General features: G+C 40.7%; 1 protein-coding gene across 3 annotated transcripts in view; it reads left to right on the forward strand.

Annotated features, from left to right (window-relative positions):
- Window positions 1–20,303, forward strand: part of micu1 (mitochondrial calcium uptake 1) — a 106,477-nt gene that overhangs the window by 21,172 nt on the left and 65,002 nt on the right. For all 3 annotated transcript variants that reach the window (XM_048563725.2, XM_048563728.2, XM_048563726.2), the window contains exons 3-4: window positions 3,364–3,531; window positions 15,635–15,791. In XM_048563725.2, the coding sequence (XP_048419682.1) occupies window positions 3,364–3,531; window positions 15,635–15,791 (325 nt within the window). The remainder of the gene's footprint in view (window positions 1–3,363; window positions 3,532–15,634; window positions 15,792–20,303) is intronic.

Consider the following 20,303-nt stretch of genomic DNA (forward strand, 5'->3'; position numbering starts at 1 on the left):
GTTGCTGTTCCTACAACTTTTGGGTGGCATCGTTGTGGCACTGCAGGAGGCCCAGGATGGCAAGGGGTCATTTTTCTTTGCAGTGGTTGGAAAGGTAAGTTGGAAGTCAGAAATGCTATTGTTGCAGGAGTACACCTCATTGCAGAATTATGAATAGCTGGGGAGTGGGGATTCATTCAAAGTCTGGGGAAGAAGTAATTGGGCACCAATCCTATCTGAAACTACCTCTTAAAGCCACTTTTGCAGTGAAGCAAAGCCATTGTAATGCCTCCATAACCCAACAAGTAGTTTCCAGAGATAATAGGAACTGCAAATGCTGGAGAATACGAGATAACAAAGTGTGGAGCTGGATGAACACAGCAGGTCAAGCAGCATCTTAGGAGCACAAAAGCTGACATTGCGGGCCTAGATCCTTCTTCAGAAAAGGGCGATGGGGAGAGGATTCTGAAATAAATAGGGAGAGAGGGGGAGGCAAACCGAAGATGGATAGAGAAGATAAGTGGAGAGGAGAGTACAGGTGGGGAGGTAGGGAGGCGATAGGTCAGTCTGGGGAGGACGGACAGGTCAAGGTTGGGGGGGGGCGGGGTGAGGTTAGTTGGTAGGGAATGGAGGTGTGGCTTGAGGTGGGAGGAGGGGATACGTGAGGGGAAGAACAGGTTAGGGAGGCGGGAACGAGCTGGGCTAGTTTTGTGATGCTGTGGGGGGTGGTGGGGGGGGGGGGGGGGGGCGGAGATTGATACCATTGGGCTGCAGGGTTCCCAAGCGCAATGAGTTGCTGTTCCTGCAACCTACAGGTGGCATCATTATGGCACTGCAGGAGGCCCGGGATGGAAGTGTCGTCTAAGAAATGGGAGGGGGAGTTGAAATGGTTCGTGACTGGGAGGTGCAGTTGTTTATTGCGAACCAAGCGTAGGTGTTATGCGAAGCGGTCCCCAAGCCTCTGCCTGGTTTCCCCAATGTAGAGGAAGCTACAATGAGTACACCGGATACAATATACCACATTGGTGGATGTGCAGGTGAACATCTGCTTGATATGGAAAGTCATCTTGGGGCCTGGGATGGGGGAGAGGGAAGAGGTGTAGGGGCAAGTGTAGCACTTCCTCTGGTTGCAGGAGAAAGTGCCAGGTGTGGTGGGGCTGGAGGGGAGTGTGGAGCGGACAAGGGAGTCACGGAGAGAGTGGTCTCTCCAGAAGGCAGACAAGGGTGGGGTTGGAAAAATATCTTTAGTGGTGGGGTCGGATTGCAGATGGCGGAAGTGTTGGAGGATGATGTGTTGTATCCAGAGGTTGGTGGGGTGGTATGTGAGAACTAGGGGGATTCTCTTTTGGCGGTTATGGAGGGGATGGGGTGTGAGGGATGAGTTGCGGGAAATGCGGGAGACGCGGTTGAGGGCGTTCTCGACCACTGCCGGCGGTGGGGCTGCGGTGGTAGTTGCAGTCCTTGAAGAACGAGGACATCTGGGATGTGCGGGAATGGAATGCCTCATCCTGGGAGCAGATGCGGCGGAGACGAAGGAATTGGAAATAGGGGATGGAATTTTTGCAGGAAGGTGGGTGGGAGGAGGTATATTCTTGGTAGTTGTGGGAGTTGGTGGGCTTGAAATGGACTTTGGTTTCTATGTGGTTGCTTGAGATGGAGGCAGAGGTCTGGGAAGGTGAGGGATGTATTGGAGATGGTCCAGGTGAACTTAAGGGGTAGAAAGTATTGGTGAAGTGGATGAACTGTTGAAGCTCCTCTAGGGAGCATGAGGCGGCATCGATACAGTCATCAATGTAACGGAGGAAGAGCTGGTGTTTAGGGCCTGTGTGGTTGCGGAAGAGGGACTGTTCCACGTAACCTACGAAGAGGCAGGCATAGCTTGGGCCCATGTGTTTACCCATGGCCACCCCCTTTGTCTGTAGGAAGTGGGAGGAGTCGAAAGAGAAGTCGTTGAGGGTGAGGACGAGTTCGGCTAGCTCCCTGCCTCCCCACCTAAACTCTCCTCTCCACCTGTTTTCTCCTCTATCCTCCTTTGGTCTGCCTCCCCCCCCCCCCCCCCCCCCCCACCCCACCTCCCTATTTATTTCAGAATCCTCTCCCCATCCCCCTTTTCTGATGAAGGGTCTAGCCCCGAAACATCAGCTTTTGTGCTCCTAAGATGCTACTTGGCCTTCTGTGTTCATCCAGCTCCACACATAGTTTCCCGGCAGTTGTTGGAAAGCTTGAATTTATCTGAAGACTTAGGATTGTGGAAAAATTATGGTGGTCCTTAGTCATTTATCTAAACATATTTGGCAAGTTAATCTTACTGATGAAAGTGGAGAGACATGAACAGCTACTGTGTGTTAGTAGGTAAATCGATCATTACAATCTATTTGTATCTTCAGGGTTTTAAATGTACTCTGACTTGTTTCAGCAAAGAGGGCATTTTTGTCAGTTTCCATAGCTCTAGTGAGATTACCTGACAGTAAGTTTGAAAAAACAAGGACATTATTTTGCTTGAGTATGCAGACTCCTCTAAAGATACTTGACAAGGCATTTTGGAGTGAAATATTGTTTTAATTAATGAATCTTTTGCACATAAGTACAAAGGTTTGCTTTTCTTTATCCATTTGCAAAGTTTACAATTGAGCAGTGAAATGTGAAATAGGTATTGGTTGTGCACAGGGAATTGTCCTTTTTTTTCAAAAACGAGGGAGGCATAAGCAGCACTTTAGTCACATACGTGTGAAAATCTGAGGACTACGCTAGCTGGAAACTAATTGTGAAATGTACTTATTATCGCCTTCTCTCCGCTACTTTTCACGTTACAGGTTACATTGAATATTTTTGAACCCGCTTGTTTTATGGCTGCTGAGAAAATGAAAACCTATTTCTCTCAATGAAGTCCTTGAATTTTTGTCCAACCATTGAGTTTCTTTTGAAGTTCATCCGCTACGCTGTTGTTATGAAGGCAGACACTGCAGCTCATCTGCATGTAATCGTGTTCTGCACACGGTAACTACAATGCGTTATCTGTTATTCAATTTCTGATGGTATTCATTAGTGTGGGAATGTATTAGGACAATGGGCAAACATCTCACTCCTCCTTAACTAGTGAGCTGGGCTGTCTTGTATCCATATGAATAGATACATACAGTCTCTGATTAATGTCTCATTTGAACAATGTTAACTCCAATAATGCTTCACTCTGTTACAACCACACTGAAACTACAGTCCATATTCTCTGCTGGCATTCTGCAAAGGGGTTCAACCGTCCAATCTGATTCAGAGGCGGGAATGCAAGCAATGCAGCCGAACTGCCAGGAGAAAACATGTACGTAAGCAGCATTGGGAAAGCCAACTGTACAGTGTTGGGCATTAAATCTATGCGTTTGGTTTCAGTTACAGGATGTTTCACTTCAGAGTACTGCCTGCCATGGCAGTTCTTGGCAACTTCTCCAGACAATACTACAGGGCAGTAGCTCCAAACAAGTGTCGGCGCAAACTGATGATGGTAACATTTGCTGGAGTCACAACTGTTTCGGTGACAGCAAATTTGTTGTGGAAAAGGTAAAGGACATCTATATTATTATTCTAATGATCATACTGTCCTGACTTGGAGCAGGAGGAATGTAACCTTTCATAAATTAATTCCCAGTCTCTGTGGAAAATTTAAAATGAGGACAAGTCCAAATGGCCATTAGAACGGTCTACAGAAAGTGCAATGTAATTTGCATGAATCTTCAATTTGCAAGACCAGGTAGTATACTTTGGCCACCCTAACGCACCACCCTACTCCTTGGCCAACATCTCTCTCTGGCTTGCTGCAGCATTCCAGCAAAGCCCGATGCAAGCTGGAGGAACAACACCTCACTTTCTGCTTGGGGACCTTACAGCCCTCCAAACTCAAGATTGAGTTCAATAACTTTAGGGCCTAAACTCTGTCATGTCCCAACACACCAGACCTTGTTATCGCAAAGCCTGCCATTACACATCCCCTGCTGTTAGTCTCTAACAGTCCCCATGAACAATTATTCACCCTCCCAGCCTGATCATTAGCCACTCCTTTGTCTAATTGTCTTTCTTTCTCTTCAGGCCCTATCCCATTGTTTACTCCCTACTCCACCCATCCCTCCTATTCTCTGCATATAAACTGTTGTTTTCCCAGCTGCCATCAGTTCTGAGGAATGGTCACCTGACCTGAAACTCTTTTTTTCCTCACAGATGCTGCCAGGCTTCCTGTGCGCCTCCAGCAATTTTGTTTTTGTTCCTGATTTACAGCATCCACAGTTCTTTTGGTTTTTATTTGGTATTAGTCGAGGCCAAGTAGCACATCACACTAGTTAGCACTGTACAACTAATTGAACTGGGACTTTGCTTAAAATATTCTCTGCCTCGTATCCCCCAGTCTCACCTCTCCATTTGCCCTTTAATGACTCAGAGGGCAATAATTATTTTCCGACTTCTGCATTGTCAGAAAAGTAGATTTTGTACTGGTGAAAGTTCACAAAATGTTCATTCACTGATGCATAACAAAAATAGTTCGAACAAAAGTTATGACAAAATTCCAATCTTATTTCTTTTCGATTCCATTATTATTTTTAAACCATTGTTGTTTGTGAATTTTTACTCATGACATGTAGAGTTTCATATGTTTTACTTCATAATTGTTCATGCTTATAGATGTGCTGGGGAATAAGGGAGCAAAGTCCATGAATAGCCTAACGTCTTATGTTCATTCTGGTCACCAATAAGTGCAACATATGTTAAAATCATACTTTTGCTTCATGGGTTCACATCAATAAATGCTTTTTAAGGGTCTTTCTTTATCCTCATTTTAATAAGCTTAAAAAGCAGCTTCTAAATAATGGGAGATATTTAGCCAAGTCTGTGGAATTGCATAAGCATGATTGGTCACCCTGACCTGTAAAAGTGGCTATATTTGTGAAAATGTGTATCTGAGTATTTGGAATATGAGAGCAACAGATTATTGTTTGTGATAATGCATTTAGCTTAAGATCCATTTACTACTAAGAATTTTCTTAAATATGATGCAAAGTGCTTGCTGCTCAATATAGTACTATTGAAGTGCAATCGCTATAGTGACACAGGTAAGGAAATATGTAATTTAAGCATAATTCACAGGCAGCAAATGAGCTGAATGATCAGTTTATTTTACTTGGATGATCTTTGATAGTTGATTTTTGGCAAGGCGTAAAGAGATCTCCATAGAATTATAGCTATTATGGTATTCACACCCAATCAGTCCATGTTAGATCTCTGCAGAAGAGTCCTGTCAGTCCCCTTCTCTCATTTAGCCTGCAAGCTTTTATTTTTTTTGAGAGCCCAGTCAATTTCTTTTTGAAACTATTGATCTCCAATTCCACCACCCTCATTGACAGTTGGGCTCCAGGTCAGTACCACATGGTGCATTAAAAATCCATTCTTGCAATCCCTTTCAAGCTTGTGATACTGCAACTTACACATGAATTTTTGGGGCCTTATTTTAGTGTCTCACTAGAGTTGTGATGGTCTTTGGGCATGGTTTTGCTTTGGTCTATCTGGTCCATGATAGACAGAAATCTAGCGAGCTTGTACCATCCTTAGTATGCTTTCATGAATTCAACTGTCAGTTTGGCTTCATTTTTGGCATTTCCTGCTTAAGAGCTTGCAGAACCTCTGCTTCTGCTTTGATTTTTTTGTATCAGAGATATTGCGAACTGCAGATGCTGGAGAATCTGAGATAAGAGTGTGGAGCTGGATGAACACAGCAGGCCAAGCAGCATCTTAGAAGCATGTTTTCATCCAGCTCCACACTTTGATTTTTTTTTGTTTGTTTTGTCGTTTGTATGATGTGATTTTGTTTCTAATACAGATAAATCTGTAATAGTTTAGAAAGACTGCATGAATATTACATTTTTCATATTAGAAAAGTATTGGCTTTAAACCAGTTCTTAAGCTTGTTTTTTTTTTAAGAAAACGGTGTGCTTAAGAATTTTATAAAAATAAGTTTTCAATGGATACCAGATTTCAACAGGCCATTTATTGATGTATGTTTAAATCAAATCTCAGACACACAAGTGAGAAAAGCAATTGTTCATTTATAACTATGATGGCTATTTGGAACCCAGCTGGGTTATTTGATGCACCGCAGTTTAACTTGTTGACACATAATTCCTAGGCTGTTAGTACGTGGGAGGGCTGGAAATGGTTTTGTGGTTCAGAAGTATCAATTGCAGAAATGTCTGATTTCAATATCTGTCCGAAATGCCTACATCTGACATTGAAGTCGATTTGATACAGGACAAGGATGCTAAAAAGAAGCCATAATGATAAAGAATGAAGTTCTTTAATGCCAAAGTATTTAACTCAACAATTTTCAAAACCTTTTCCACATCTGTGGTGCATTTATCAGCAAAATTGACCCCTCTTGCCTTACCAGCAAAGAATGCTGGGAGTCACCTGAAATAAACATTTTGTATCACAAAGTGTGGGTCTAGGTCTGAAATGTCAGCTTTTGTGCTCCAAAGATGCTGCTTGGCCTGCTGTGTTCATCCAGCTCCACACTTTGTTATCTCGGGTTCTCCAGCATCTGGAGTTCCCATTATCTCTAAACATTTTGTACTTGGTTTACATGGATATGTATTGTCTAACTTTCTCGCATTCTCCTTTTGTGCTACTTCTCTCCGCAATGCGTTCAGATAGGCCTACATGTCTTTCAAAGCTAACAGACAGAGGAAACTCATCCCATTTATCTGGGCTTGTTGTGAACCGTAAGGCAAAAGCAAATTTCCTAATCCACAGCCTCACCAAGCGTCATAGCAGCAGTATTCAATTATTGAAAGCTATAGAGGTCCTGCTGAAGAGAAGCAAGATGTTATGTCCTTTACGAAGCCTATGAACATTAGGACATCTGTCCTGGAACGGGTTTTAATAATGGTGAGGGAATTGGGGTTTGAAATGTTGCCCAGATGTCATCACTGGAATTTCATTCAGTTTCAGCTCGACAGGATTTGATTGCTGTAGTATGTATGAAGCTTGCACTGATTGCTTTTGAAACGGCCTGGTGACTTTAAATGTAGTGTCTTATTTTTCCATAATAACCCAATTGATGCATAACAATCAATTGCAATGAAAGTGCATTATTTGGGTCAATTTGGACTAGAATGCAGGTTCATTCATTGATCTTTCTGTTCCAAATATCTGAAAGTTTCCATGATGTCTGTTCAGTATTTTACATCTTAATGGTGTTTGGAACATTACGTATTATCAATGCTGACAAATATTTACAGTGTTTTAATGAATTAGCACTTCACTTCTTCAAAAGCTACTTCATCGACCTTGTTGAAGGCTAGCAGTTTTTGTGATGGCAACAGTTTCACTGTGTATAAACTAGGTCTGCATAAATAATCATATTAGAAAAACTGCTGTCATGCTCTTTTTGTAAGTGATTTTAGCCTTTTGTCTTTTGCTTCTTCATACCTTCTTCAAACTTCAGAAAATGAACACTGCATTTGCAAGGGAAGCACCAGTGTTTTTTTCATTCTTAGTGCGTGGTCGTGATTGATAAAGATGCCATTTATTGCCCTTAAGAAAGCTGTATGGGCTGTCTCCTTGAACCGTTATGGTGGTGTTGGGTGGCAAGATTCAGAATTTTGACCTAACAGTGAAAGTACAGCAAGGTATATCTATCTGAGTTATGATGTGGACATAGACCGAGAGGTTGATTTTCCCATGTCCTTCTCAGTGATAAAGGTCATGGACTTGGCAGGTGCAATTGTGTTTATAGAACAGTTAAAATAAAGTATATGTAAATAAGCTATTTTTAACTTATTCGTTATCAGGATGTGAATGTTGGTGAGACTGTCATTAATAGTCAGCCTCTGGTTGCCCTGAAACAATTCAGTTTAGTGTAATTTAAGTGGCTCACTTGACCACTTGAAATGGCAGTTCGGACTTGGTCAAGCTGTTGTCAGTGGGGACCAATCACATTTAGACCGGATCAGTTAAGATTCCTTATGTTAAGGCCTAGTTGGGTTTTGTTGACAATCTGACAAGTTTGTCGTCACTGATTTGTTGGCAAGTGGACTCATGCTGTTGCCATAGCAAATGCATCAATTAATGTTGATGGTAAGTAAAATGCCAGATTTGTTTAAATTTTAAACCAGCAAGGTTGACTGGTCAGATAGTGGACTGAGGGAAAAAAACAGCAAATTGAAGAGTAATTTATAAGCTGAAGTATTTGCCACTATGTATCAAATTTCAGGGAGAAACTAACCAAAGTATAGGGTTTCGGCAGAAACGATGATTAGAGCAGATAAAAAGGCCAAAGCTCAACATGTTGTTTCTTGTGTTAGTGCTGTTTCCTTTCTCTGGGGAATCAACTATAGCAAGGTTCACTGGATCTGTCAAATAAAAAAAAAACTCCATAATGTGAATTATATAACGAGTACTCCAGACAGTGTTCATATATTAAAGAAATAACGTGATAGTGAGGATATCAGAAAGGAAATGTATTTAGGATGATGGAAGAACAAGAGAGTGAGATTAATAATAGTGGAACAATTTGAGAAAGAATCAGAAATGAAAATTCAAAAGTGGACCATCCAGTACTCAATTTGGATGGTATGGAGGTGCTTAAATTAATATTATGCTATCTCACAGAAAGCTATCAAAATGACTTAGAAAAATATTACAGACTCATAAATTTATTTATGTAAATAGGCAAGGAAAAATATCTTGTAATACACATGTTAACAGAGTGAAGGCATTATTGATAAAACAATAATCTTACAGACCAACACACAGAAATGAATTCAAATGCAGAAAGAGATTATGTTCATGATGTATAATTACATTTTTGAACTGAGTCTCGGTGGCTGGAGTTCACTTATCGAGGTGGTGCTGAAACCGGCGAGATCCATGTATTGATTATCACAAAGGTAGCTTCATATCCTATTCCATGAATGAAAGATTGTCTAATTTATTCAATACAATCATAATTCATTACAAAAACTGACTTACAAAAAGGATATTGATAAGTTCCATTAACAAAGCTAATTAATATTAGCTTATGGAACATGAGATAGACTTGTATCAATTTAAAGTCCAGCTATTTGGAATGAAAAATGCACGAGCAACTTCTCAATGATTAACCAGCAAGGTAGAAGGGCTTTGCAACTGTGGAGGAGGTAAGGTATAGTGGTAGAGTCATCAGGCTGGTAATCCAGAACCCCAGGATAATGTCTTTGGACAAAGGTTCAAATCCTACCTAGGCATATGGTGAAATTTAATCAATAAAAAGAATTTGGAATGGTGGCTGTGTAACCATTGCCAGTCATTGTGAAAAGCCATGTGGTTCACTAATGTACTTTACTGAAGGAAATTTGCCATCCTTATCTGGTCTGTCTTCCATCTGCCATCCTCACTTATATAGGTCAGGCTATGATTCCAGATCCACAGCAACGTGGGTGAATCTTGTCTCTTCTGAGATGGCCTAGTGAAGAGTAAAGTAAGAAATGAGTGTCAAGACAGGAGTGATACTTATCATGGATTGAGTATTTGTGAAGGATATTTTGGGATAATAGTTAGCTCTTGCTAATTGTGTTGAGATCTTTCTAAATTGCAATTATGTTTTTTTAAATCTCTTGTGTAATAAACTTGCTTTTTTTTTGTTAAAGAATCATTGGTAATGTGTGACTAACCGTCTCAGTAATCAAAGTGCGAAAATAAAACTTTTTTAAGCTAGGTCTCATTGACATTTCCAACATTAACACAAGCTGAGATCGTAACAGCAGCCACTTTCTCGATTGATGACACATGGTGGAAGCAGCATTGGTGTTTTTGTGTTCTGAATCAACAGAGACTTAGACAGTTGTGCTGAAAGTCTAAGTAGAAGGTTATTCAGAGACATTCGCTTTCGGCTTAACTGTTCTTCCTAACTTGCTGCATTCCTACCCCAAGTAGCGGAAAGGATCTTGTTGCTGGCAGAAATATATATGTACATTTTTAAATTAATGTATTATGTTGGGCATTTGACCAGTCAAAAAGAAAACCTACATCTGCTGACTGTTGGAAGAAACCCAGAATTAGACAGCACGTCCAGAATTCTTTGTTAATACTCCGTCAAGAAGAAAAATGAAGCCTCCTTAAACCAACATCAGAGAAAGATGAATTAATCAATTGTTTCATTGCTGTGCACAGCATAACTGCTGAAGTTGCCCCAGAAAAACAGTGACAATCATTAAAAGTATTTTCACAAAACTGGTATGAAATAAAAAGTGTCTTTGGTGTTCACTTCATACTTCGTAATTCACTGTTGCTTAAATTCCCACTTGATTTGATCCAGCATTTTCAAGAGTACCTCAATTCTGTGCTTTCTGCCATTTATCCTACGTAAATTCTAAAAGCAGTTGTTCCGTGTTCAATTTAATAAGTTATTCGAGAGAGAGAGAGTGCATTTGATAATCCTTGTTTGAATCTGCCTTGTAATATAAATATTTACTCCTCCTCCTATGTATAGCAACACAAAAGGTATTTAAATCTTTTTGTAAAGAGTGTTATTTTAAATCTGTAAGAGCTCCTTTGAAATTCTGGTTTTGCTATCTGGAAAGGAGATTGTGTGGCGCTGCACCTAAAATATCTAAATTTCAGTGAGGATATAATCATTGACTAAACAAAAGCAGCCTTTCATCAAAAATAACTTGATTCTGACTGTGATCTCTGAACGCTTTATGTAACTTGGTCCATACAATCTAAAAGAAGCAAAATTCTTCAGATATCTGGAAACAGGAAATAAAATCACAGAGTACTGATGCGAAATGAGCTCTCTTTCTTTTTCCATAGATGTTGGAGTGTTTTCCATGTGGAGTGTTTTCCAGAATTTTTTTTTGTTTCACTGGCAGTAAACCTAACTTTTTGTGTGGTGGGGGTGAGCGTGAGGGATCTAAAGCTCATGATTATAAATTCACTACGAGATTAAAATCGTCAAATGATTTTTATTCAGTTTATTGATTAGGGTTTCAACACTGGCTTGTGGTAGTGAATACAACATTTCTCTATTTCCATGAATAATGCAGCTTTTTATGGCAGCAGTGTCTGAAATAATGCAAAGGTTAGACAGAGTGGATAGGATTGGACTTTTCCCAGTGTGCATGTGGTCTTCAAAAAGAAGATTGAAAATTAAATGTAACATAAATATAAGAGTTAGGACAGTGTTATGAGCCTTATTCCTAAATAAGGAATACTTATTTAGCATTAGTTAAGATAATATGTCACACTGTGGATTACTTTGGGTAGAGGATAGACGGGGAGACGAAATGTTATGAGGTGTGGGATAAGGCCGAATATGCATTTGAAGGATAAATATCAATATGAATTGTTGTGAATTGTGACTCCTATAAAATTCTCATGAATGAGCTTATTGTGACTGCTGTCTTTTAATTTTCACAGTTTTGTAGAAAACTGCAGGGGAGAAAAGAATGACACAGCTGAAAAGTGAGGAATGGCATTGAGTTGTGAAGAGTCTTTGGTGAAAACAAGCCCCTGAACAGAAATGGTACAATATAATGGTGCTGGCCCACCTCAGGGCAGAGAGATTTTTGCCCAGTGTAGTTCATAGGGAAGGGTAGAAATCAAGCTGACATTATGTAATATAAAAATAAGATCTAAATTATTTCACCTGCTTTGCACGGCATGGATATATTGTGCAGATGTGTAACTGTTTTGTTTTGTGTGACAACAAAGCATTGAATATAACTCAAGAAACATCTGCCAGAAGCAATTTCTACCTTGATGCAGTTTGCAGGGTATGAAGCAAGTCTAAATGTGTGTTGTTTTCATAAACAGCTTTTGCAAATGGTCCTGTTTTAAGTTAGCTTGTGGCTGTATTTGTACCTCTCATGCCATGCTGATGCCTTTGACTCATGACATGTAGTTCTCACAATGATGCATCAACACTAATGAAAAATGGTTGATACTATCCTCCAAATTAACCGGAGGCCTAATCCCACACCTCACAACATTTTGTTTCCCCCTCTGTCAGCTACTCAAAGTAATGTCTAGGGTGACATGGCCTTTTAATGCTGCTTACATATTCCAACACCAAATCACATCTGTGAAGAAGTGCCCCAGTATCATCTTGGCTGCCAAATGCAGTGAATCTGATCAGTTTACAATGTTGTCACATTTTTCATTTCAGTTTGTCCCTCTTGCGTTCATTATGTAAGTTGCATGGCTCGAGGTACTCAGCCGTCTTGAGGTGGATCACAGTGGTTTCCTTCAGTGCCTGTACATTTTTGACGTTAGGATTTGCTTTAATATATCATGCCCATGTATTTCTCAGTGTTATTGCATTTCAGTTGTAAAGTTGCCAGTCTTGTTTATTTTATGTTTAAGTTGCTAGGGACTATTTTTCAGAGACGGTGTATTCCTTAGATGCTCAGATTTCATAACAAAAGACAGAATTGTAAAGAGCAATTGTGAAATAAATGAGAAATAGCTTTAAGATTAAACTATTTTCTTTAGAGTGAAATAGATGTCCTGTTAATCCTTTGATGTCCTTAGAGTCATACAGATGTACAGCACAGAAACGGACGCTTCGGTTCAACTTGTCAAGGTCAACCAGATATTCTAAATTAATCTAGTCCCATTTGTCAGCATTTGGCCCATATCCCCCTCAATCCTTTTTATTCATGTACCCATCCAGATTCCTTTTAAAATGTTGTAATTCTACCAGCCTTCAACACTTCCTCTGGTAGCTCATTCTGTACACTTTTTGAATTAACTAATAGTTTGTAGGATTGTTGGGAAGAAACTTCATGTACTCTGTTTTATGAGTCATAACTGTTAAATGGAAATTTGTCACTTGACTTAGGAAAGAGTTTTAGTTTTAATATCTGTGAATACAGTAATTATATTACCCTGTATGAGTGAGTTTATAAACAGCTTTCTTTGTCGTCTTTCTTATGCTATCTGCTAACTCTTGTTATTCGATCTCTTATTACATATTTGCTCCTCAGTACAGCACACTGGATTTGAGGTTGCATTTACAGTACAACTGCTGAAGCACCTGTGAAGTGGGCAACTAGATTTCTAGTGACCATGCACAGTTTAAAGCAATGCACACGCCACAATGGAGGCACAACTTGCCACACTCTCCAAGTAGCAAGGATTGTTTCATTTTGGGTGACTTCAGCAATTGTTGAACTGTTGCAAGTAGAAAACAAAGGCAGCATGCTGTGGCCACTGTCGTCTTTGCCTGCCATCACTTTGGTTTGTCTGATTATTTGATATAGAATTTTCAAGCACAAAGGGAGGAATGTCTCCCGTTGTGGCTCACCAACAGGGCCATGTCAACTGCTCTATCTCTGTCCCAATGCCCCGCTGAGCACGTATGCACTCACTTTCTGAAAGCTATCATTGGCTGCTCAATTACTTTTATTTATCACACATGTTCTAACAGCCTACTGTTTAAAACAAAATTCTCTTAACCTATCCACTTTTTCTTAACATAAACATAGGTTTATCGTATGATAAACTTATGATTTCTACTTACTTACTAATTTGTAACAACTAACTAAGTAACAATAAAACCAAGTGATGTATTGAATTTTCTATGAACCCCTTTGTTGCAGAGCCCAGTATCTTTAGTTTTCTATCGGATATTGCATGTCTGTGAATGCTTTGTTGTATTGTGGGGGTCTCAGCATTTTGTTTGCTGTCCTATTTGAAGATGAGGTGGAGATAAGGGGAAGTGATGGCCGATTGGTATTATCTCAAGACTACTCATTTAAACATCGAATTCCTACAGTGCAGAAACAGACCGTTCAGCCCCATCAAGTCCACACAGATAGTCCAAAGAGCATCCCACGTGTCCCTGTCCCGTAATCCTGCAATTCCCTGGACACTATGGGCAATTTAGCGTCGCCAGTCCACGTAACCAGCATATCTTTTGACTCTGGGAGCAAACAGGAGCGCCTGGTGCAAATGCACACAGATGCAGGGAGATCATGCAAACTTCACACAGACGGTCACCTGAGGCTGGAATTGTGAGGCAGCAGTGCTAACCACTGAGCCACCTTGTCACCTATTAATCCAGAAACCCTGGTAATGTTCTGGAGACGCAGGTTTGAATCCTGCCATGATGGATGGTGGAATTTGAATTCAAAATAAATATCTGGAATTATGCGTTTAATGATGGTCATGAAAACTTCCTCAATTGTCTGGAAAAGCCGTCTGGCTCACTAATGTCCATTAGCAAGGAAACTGCCCACCTGACCTGAATGACACTTGACTCCAGACACTTAACTGGTGTCTATGGAATGAGAGATTGATAATAAATGCTGGCCTAGCCAGTAGCACCCACGTCCCATGACTGAAGGACAAAACAAGCAGCAGAGTATAATTATTTAATCAACTCTCAATCAGGGCCAGATGAATTTGACACTTAGGTCCGAATGAAATCTGCATGGGTGGTTGTCAAGGTACGTGAACTGTGAAGACATGTTCACCAATTGCAGTCATCTTGGCAGGAAACATGGCTTGAAGGGAAAGCTAGTCATGATGGGCACAGTATACAATGTAAAAGCCCACATCATCTTGTTCGTGCTACCCCACTATGTGGTTTTTCAATGAAACATACTTGCACAAATCCATGCGCCAACAAAATCAAGTTTCTGATCTAATGGAAAATGGTAGTTTAGATCAGCAACTGTTAAAGGGTTCTACCTTTTTTACAAAAAACTTCAATACTTATTACAGAGAGAAAATGTAAAGTGCAATTGATGTCATATCCTGGGGGAAAGTTGAGATGGATGACCAATACCCAGGGTTGGAAATAAGTGCTATAAAAAGGTTATTTGAGACAAATGGAAAAATGAATAGGTTAGTGAGGGAATTCCAGAAAGTAGACCTGAAGTTGTCTTTAATAAAAACTGAAAGAACTGTAAATCTGGACCAAAAACAAAGTTTCTGATAAAGCTCAGCAGGTCTGGCAGCATCTGTGAATGAAAAGACAAGAGTTAACATTTTGGGCCCAGTGAACCTTCCTCAGAACAGAAGTTAATTGAAACATTAACTCTTGTTTTTCCCTTCATGGATGCTGCCAGACCTGCTGAGCTTTTCCAGCTGCTTTGGTTTTGTTCCTGAAGTTGGCTATGTTAGTGCTAGTGGAGGAAAGGAAAGGAGGTTGTTCACATAAGTCAAGGGTTGAAGCTTATGGAATGGTGTGTAAAACCAAGGGTTGTGTTGGAAGTAAGGCTGAGAGCTGAGAAGGAGTTTAAATTTGAACAATTTTGCTAAAAGCGGTCTCTATGCCAATCTTAAAAACGACTCTCGTCCATAGTTTTCCAGAAAAAACGAACGCCTGTTAAAACAATGACGTATTCAAAGGTTCTTGCCCTTTACAGTTGGTGGGGTTGTGATGTTCCGGGAATATGTTGATCGATATTTGAATTATTTTTATATGAGAGCAATAAGCATATGGGCACATTTCCAAAATTGGTGATGGAATTGTTGTAATGGTCCAACTCTGAAAGTGCCTGCAGGGAAGGTTCAAGGTGAAGAAAATTTTGTTTGATGTATTTCCCCAATGTCTGTTGAACAGATGTTGCAATTATATTTGTGGACAATACAAAAATGCTTAAATCTTTTAATTTTTGCATTTCCTTGTTAGAGCACATGCAGAAAGTGCTAACTCAGTGAAACGCACACCCAGAGATGACTGTTTCGGAGCTAAGGAGGAACAAGGTGATGAAAAAGCTGTCAAGTCACAAGAAGAGGAGGGACAGGCAGAAAAGAAAAAGAAGCGGAGGGGCTTTAGAGATCGGAAGGTATGTATCTGCTTGGAGCAACCCAGTAACTTTGGAATGTCTGAATTAACATTAACGCAAATTCCATCCTCTATAAGCCTTGGTTTGTGATACCGATACATAAATATTCGTTTTAAAATTAAATTTTTTCACTTCATAGAGTAAAGGCGTCTGTATAGCATAAACAAGAATTTTTTGTTAAATTAGGCCAACATTTATTGCTCATCCCTAATTGCCCAGAGGGCATTTAGGAGTCAACCACATTGCTGTGGGTCTGGAGTCACATGTAAGCCAGTCCAGGTAAGGATGGCAATTTCCTTCACTAAAGGATATTAATGAACCAAATGGGTTTTTCCTGACAATGGATTCAGAATTAAGGATTCCACCGTCTCCCGTGGCGGGATTTGAAACCAGGTCCCTTGAACATTACATGGGTCTCTGAATTAATAGTCCAGCAATAACAACACCAAGCTATTTGCCTCCCCTTGTCTAAATTTAAGTAATTTTAAGGGTAAAATACAAGTAAAGGAACATATCCTATTTAGTTAAGATTTGTCTGAGCATTCAGGTCAGTGATTAACACTTGCTATGCTATGCGGGTAGCTTGAAATGGCTCCTGACAGTTTGGATGATCATTTGGAGGCAGTTCCTACTCAACCAAAGGAGCTTAAGCTCCAGGTTTTGGAGCTTGCGTGGTACCAGGAACACAACAGTGCATTCATGAGACTGAGAGATGGATGGATGGTATGTTTCAAGACGTGGTCACCACACAGCATAAGGAGTGTGGCAAAGAGGGAAAGATTGACCACTAGACAGAAGAAGGGAACCAGGCATGTATTGAAGGAATCCCCCAAGGGTATCTTGCTCCTAGACTGTACCTCAGCCTTGGGAAAACAGTCAGTTTCTGTGTGGAAACCAGCTAAAGCCAGGCCCATAGAATAGAAATTTAGTGTCACATGTAGTTTTACATGAAAAATACAGTGAAAAGTTTGATAAGTTGCCTCAGCGTGGTGCCTACATCAATGACAGAAGTCATATGTAATAACAAAAAAAATGTAAAATTAAGTAAGATTTCATGACAGTTCATTTAATGGCTCCTGGCCTCGGGGAAAGCTGATTAAGGAGCGATGGAATATCCTGAAGAAGCAGCGGGGCCCAGACTGCTGGGATAAGACCGTTGTGCCAGGTGGCTGGAACACTGGGCCAGAAGCCTCCACCAAAGAAGATCAACGTTCTGGGACGCGACAGCCTGCCAGGCCTCTGGAACACCTGGAAACTGAAGACGAAGAGGACCTTTACATGGGGAAGAGATAACCATGCTGGGACAAGACTACCACTTCTCCTTCAGGTGCCTGGGCCCAAGTGCGGTCCCAAGGCCTCAGTCTAGCCTGAGTCTGGGCCGGGGGATTCAGCCCAGGACCTGCCGTTTTCTCGCCTGGAGACCCCAGGCTGGCATGGAGCCGCATCTGGCTCGTCCCCGTGTTGCTGCTACCAGCAAGGCCCTTCTCCATCACTATGACGCTGTGACTGGTCCAGTTGCTTTGGGCTAGGTGGGGCATTGTTTTAGGACAGAATTGTAGAAGGGCACTTTTACAGGATTAATTAATAAGGGAGTTGATAGGAACTTATGTGGTCTTAGACACCAGGATTTCGGGGCATTCTGAAGGGGAAGGGTGAACAGCTGAAGTTCATGGTTCTTATTGAGACCAATGAGGTCTTGCAAGCAGACTTTATGGAATTAGGTAGGAAATTAGAAAACAGGTCTTCCAAGTTAATCATCTCCAGATTACTCCCAGTGCCATGCCTGAGGGAGTATAAGAGTAGAAGAATAGAGCAGATGAATGATTGGCTGTAGAGGTGGTGGAGGAGGGTGTTTTTAGATTCTACAGGCACTGATAGCATTTCTAAAGAAGGTGGGACCTGTATACATTGCATAGATTACATCTGAACAGAAACTGGACTGGCATCTTGGTTTACTGTTGTGGTAAATTTTAAACCAGTCTGGCAGGAGGTGGGATCAGTGTTCCCTATAATTTTGGTTCCGGCTGCATGGGCTTCCAGGGGCTGATGCAGCACCAACTTCCAGAACCAAAAGTTGGTGCCGTGATAGGCATGCTGAAGCTGCACAGTCCTGTGGGAATATTGCATGGTGACAAACAGGGGTCATGCCTCTAGCCTAATAGTCCAGAACCTCAGTTAAAGCTCGAGGAACCTGGGTTTAAATACCCTAAGGGGAACTTTTTTAACCAGCGTGTAGAAAGGCCAACAAGGGAGAGGGCAGTTCTGGACCTAATATTTTGAAATGAGCCTAGGCAGATGGAAGGCATGTCATGAGAGATGTATTTTGGAGATGGTGACCATAACAGAGTTAGATTTAGGAAAGTTATGGAAAAACCGAAGGAGAGGCCAGGAATAAAAGTTCTAAACCTGGGAAAGGTTAATTTTACATGGTAAGGTACAATTTGGCCCATGGAGACTGGGAGTATCTTGTTACAGATACAGCTGTAAAACTGCATCAGAATAATGGGACACATTCAAGAAAGAAGTGATGAGAGAATGGGGCAGTAATGTTCCTGCCAAGAAAAAATGTGGAACCAAGACTGAGAACCGGCATGTCGGGGGATGTAAAGGTTAGGATTAAGAAATAAAGAGAAACTTACAGCAGATATGTGGGGTCAATACAGCAGAGTCCCTCTAAAAAGGGTAGGGGGAACTTCAGAAGGAATTTGGGAAAGCCAAGAGAGTTATGGGAGAGCATTGTGGGTGGGAATAAAGGGAAACCCATGAGGATGTTTTATGTGTACAAGGTGCAAGAGAATAACTGTAGAAAGAGTAGGGCCCATTTATGTCTATACAGGTAATCTGTTCGTGGCCCCAGAAGATGTGAACACAGTCCTCATTGATAATATTGTAAAAATTATAAAGTGAATCCATTGTCAATGGGTTTATTGGAGATATATAGTGTGGCTGTGTGCAGGTGAAGTCTTGTCCGACAAATTTGATTTGAGTTTTCTCACAACGTGATGAAGATTATTAATGAGAGCAGGACAATTGATGTTATTTGTCTGGACTTTACTAAAGTATTCGACAAGGTCCCTTATGGTAGGCTGGTCCAGATGATAAAGTCATTTCGGATCCACTTTGAGTTGGTAAGTTAGGTACAAAATTAGCTTGTTCATACAAAACAGAGGGTAGTTGCAGAGGGGTGTTTTTCCTGCCTGGAGGTTTGTGACCAGTACTAATCCAGAAGGATCAGTGCTGGGCCACTGTTGTTTGTAATATACAAAAGACTTGGATGAAAATGTAAGTGATCTGATTAGTGAGTTTGCAGACAGTACAAAAAGGGTGGTGTTGTGGACAATGAGGAAGGCTGTCAAGCAGTATAGCAGGATGTAGATCAGTTGTTAAATTGGGCGGAGGAAAGGCAGATTGGAGTTAAATCCAGATAATTATCAGATGATACATTTGGGGGGGTCAGATGCAAGAGGAAAGTATACAGTAAATGGCCCCCAAAATCCTTAGGACCATTGATGCACAGTGGGATCTTCAATATGACAGTCAATATGAGTTTTGATTATCAAAGCTGAACCTGATACGTTTGTCTCCCACAGCTGAAACATATACTTTGCAGTATAGGTTGTTGGATTGTGATCAGTAGAAAATAAGTGGTTAGTTAATTTTCCCCCTACCTTTTAAATCGGAGGAGTACTGTTATCATCTTGTTCAAATCATTGTTTACTATCCAGTCTTTTTCCTTATAATGTGCCTTCAGTTCAAAGTCGGGGACAACTGTCTCATTGTCTTCTCAGAGACAATCTTCTCATCAAATATTAGTGTGCCTGAAAGCACAGTTGACCAGGAAGAGCACCTATGTTTACTGATGATTTGAATGTCAGTGTTGCGACTCTCTGAGAAAGCCATATCTATGATTCTGCTTATGTTGGAACTGAAAGTAAACTTCCCATTCAAACACAAGTTGCTCTGCTTTGGAAGTGAATTATAGAAAATGCCATCAACAGTGACAGCACTAGTTAATTTATCTGAGATTGCATCGTGGTATCACTATTATGCAATTTAAAATGCTGCAAATATAGCAATCTCTTTCAAGCCTACACAACAACTCATTTTTTCGAAGGAGCTTTCTCTCATTGCCTCTGGTTCCTTTATGAATTCGATTAAGCTGTGTCCCCTGGTGACTGAAAACAGTTTCTGCTTGCTTACTGTCTTGAAATGATTCATGATTTTATAAGATCTGCTTTTTACCTTCTCAAAGGATAAGAGCTCCAACTTCTCCAGTCTCTCCACGTAAGATATGCCATTCCAGAAAATCTCTTGTTACTCTTGCCATGACCTTGACATGCTTTCTGAAATGTAATCCCCAAAATTGAACACACTGTCTCAGTTAAAACCAAATAAGTGCTCACATAGTGTGATGCAACTATTTCTAACGTTAGGTTCCTTCAGAGTTATAATATGACTGTCATGACAGAAATCACATGGTTATCTTTTTCTCCTTATAGAATCATCGAATTT

This window comes from Stegostoma tigrinum, chromosome 37 (assembly GCF_030684315.1).
Source record: "Stegostoma tigrinum isolate sSteTig4 chromosome 37, sSteTig4.hap1, whole genome shotgun sequence".
Lineage (NCBI taxonomy): Eukaryota > Metazoa > Chordata > Chondrichthyes > Orectolobiformes > Stegostomatidae > Stegostoma > Stegostoma tigrinum.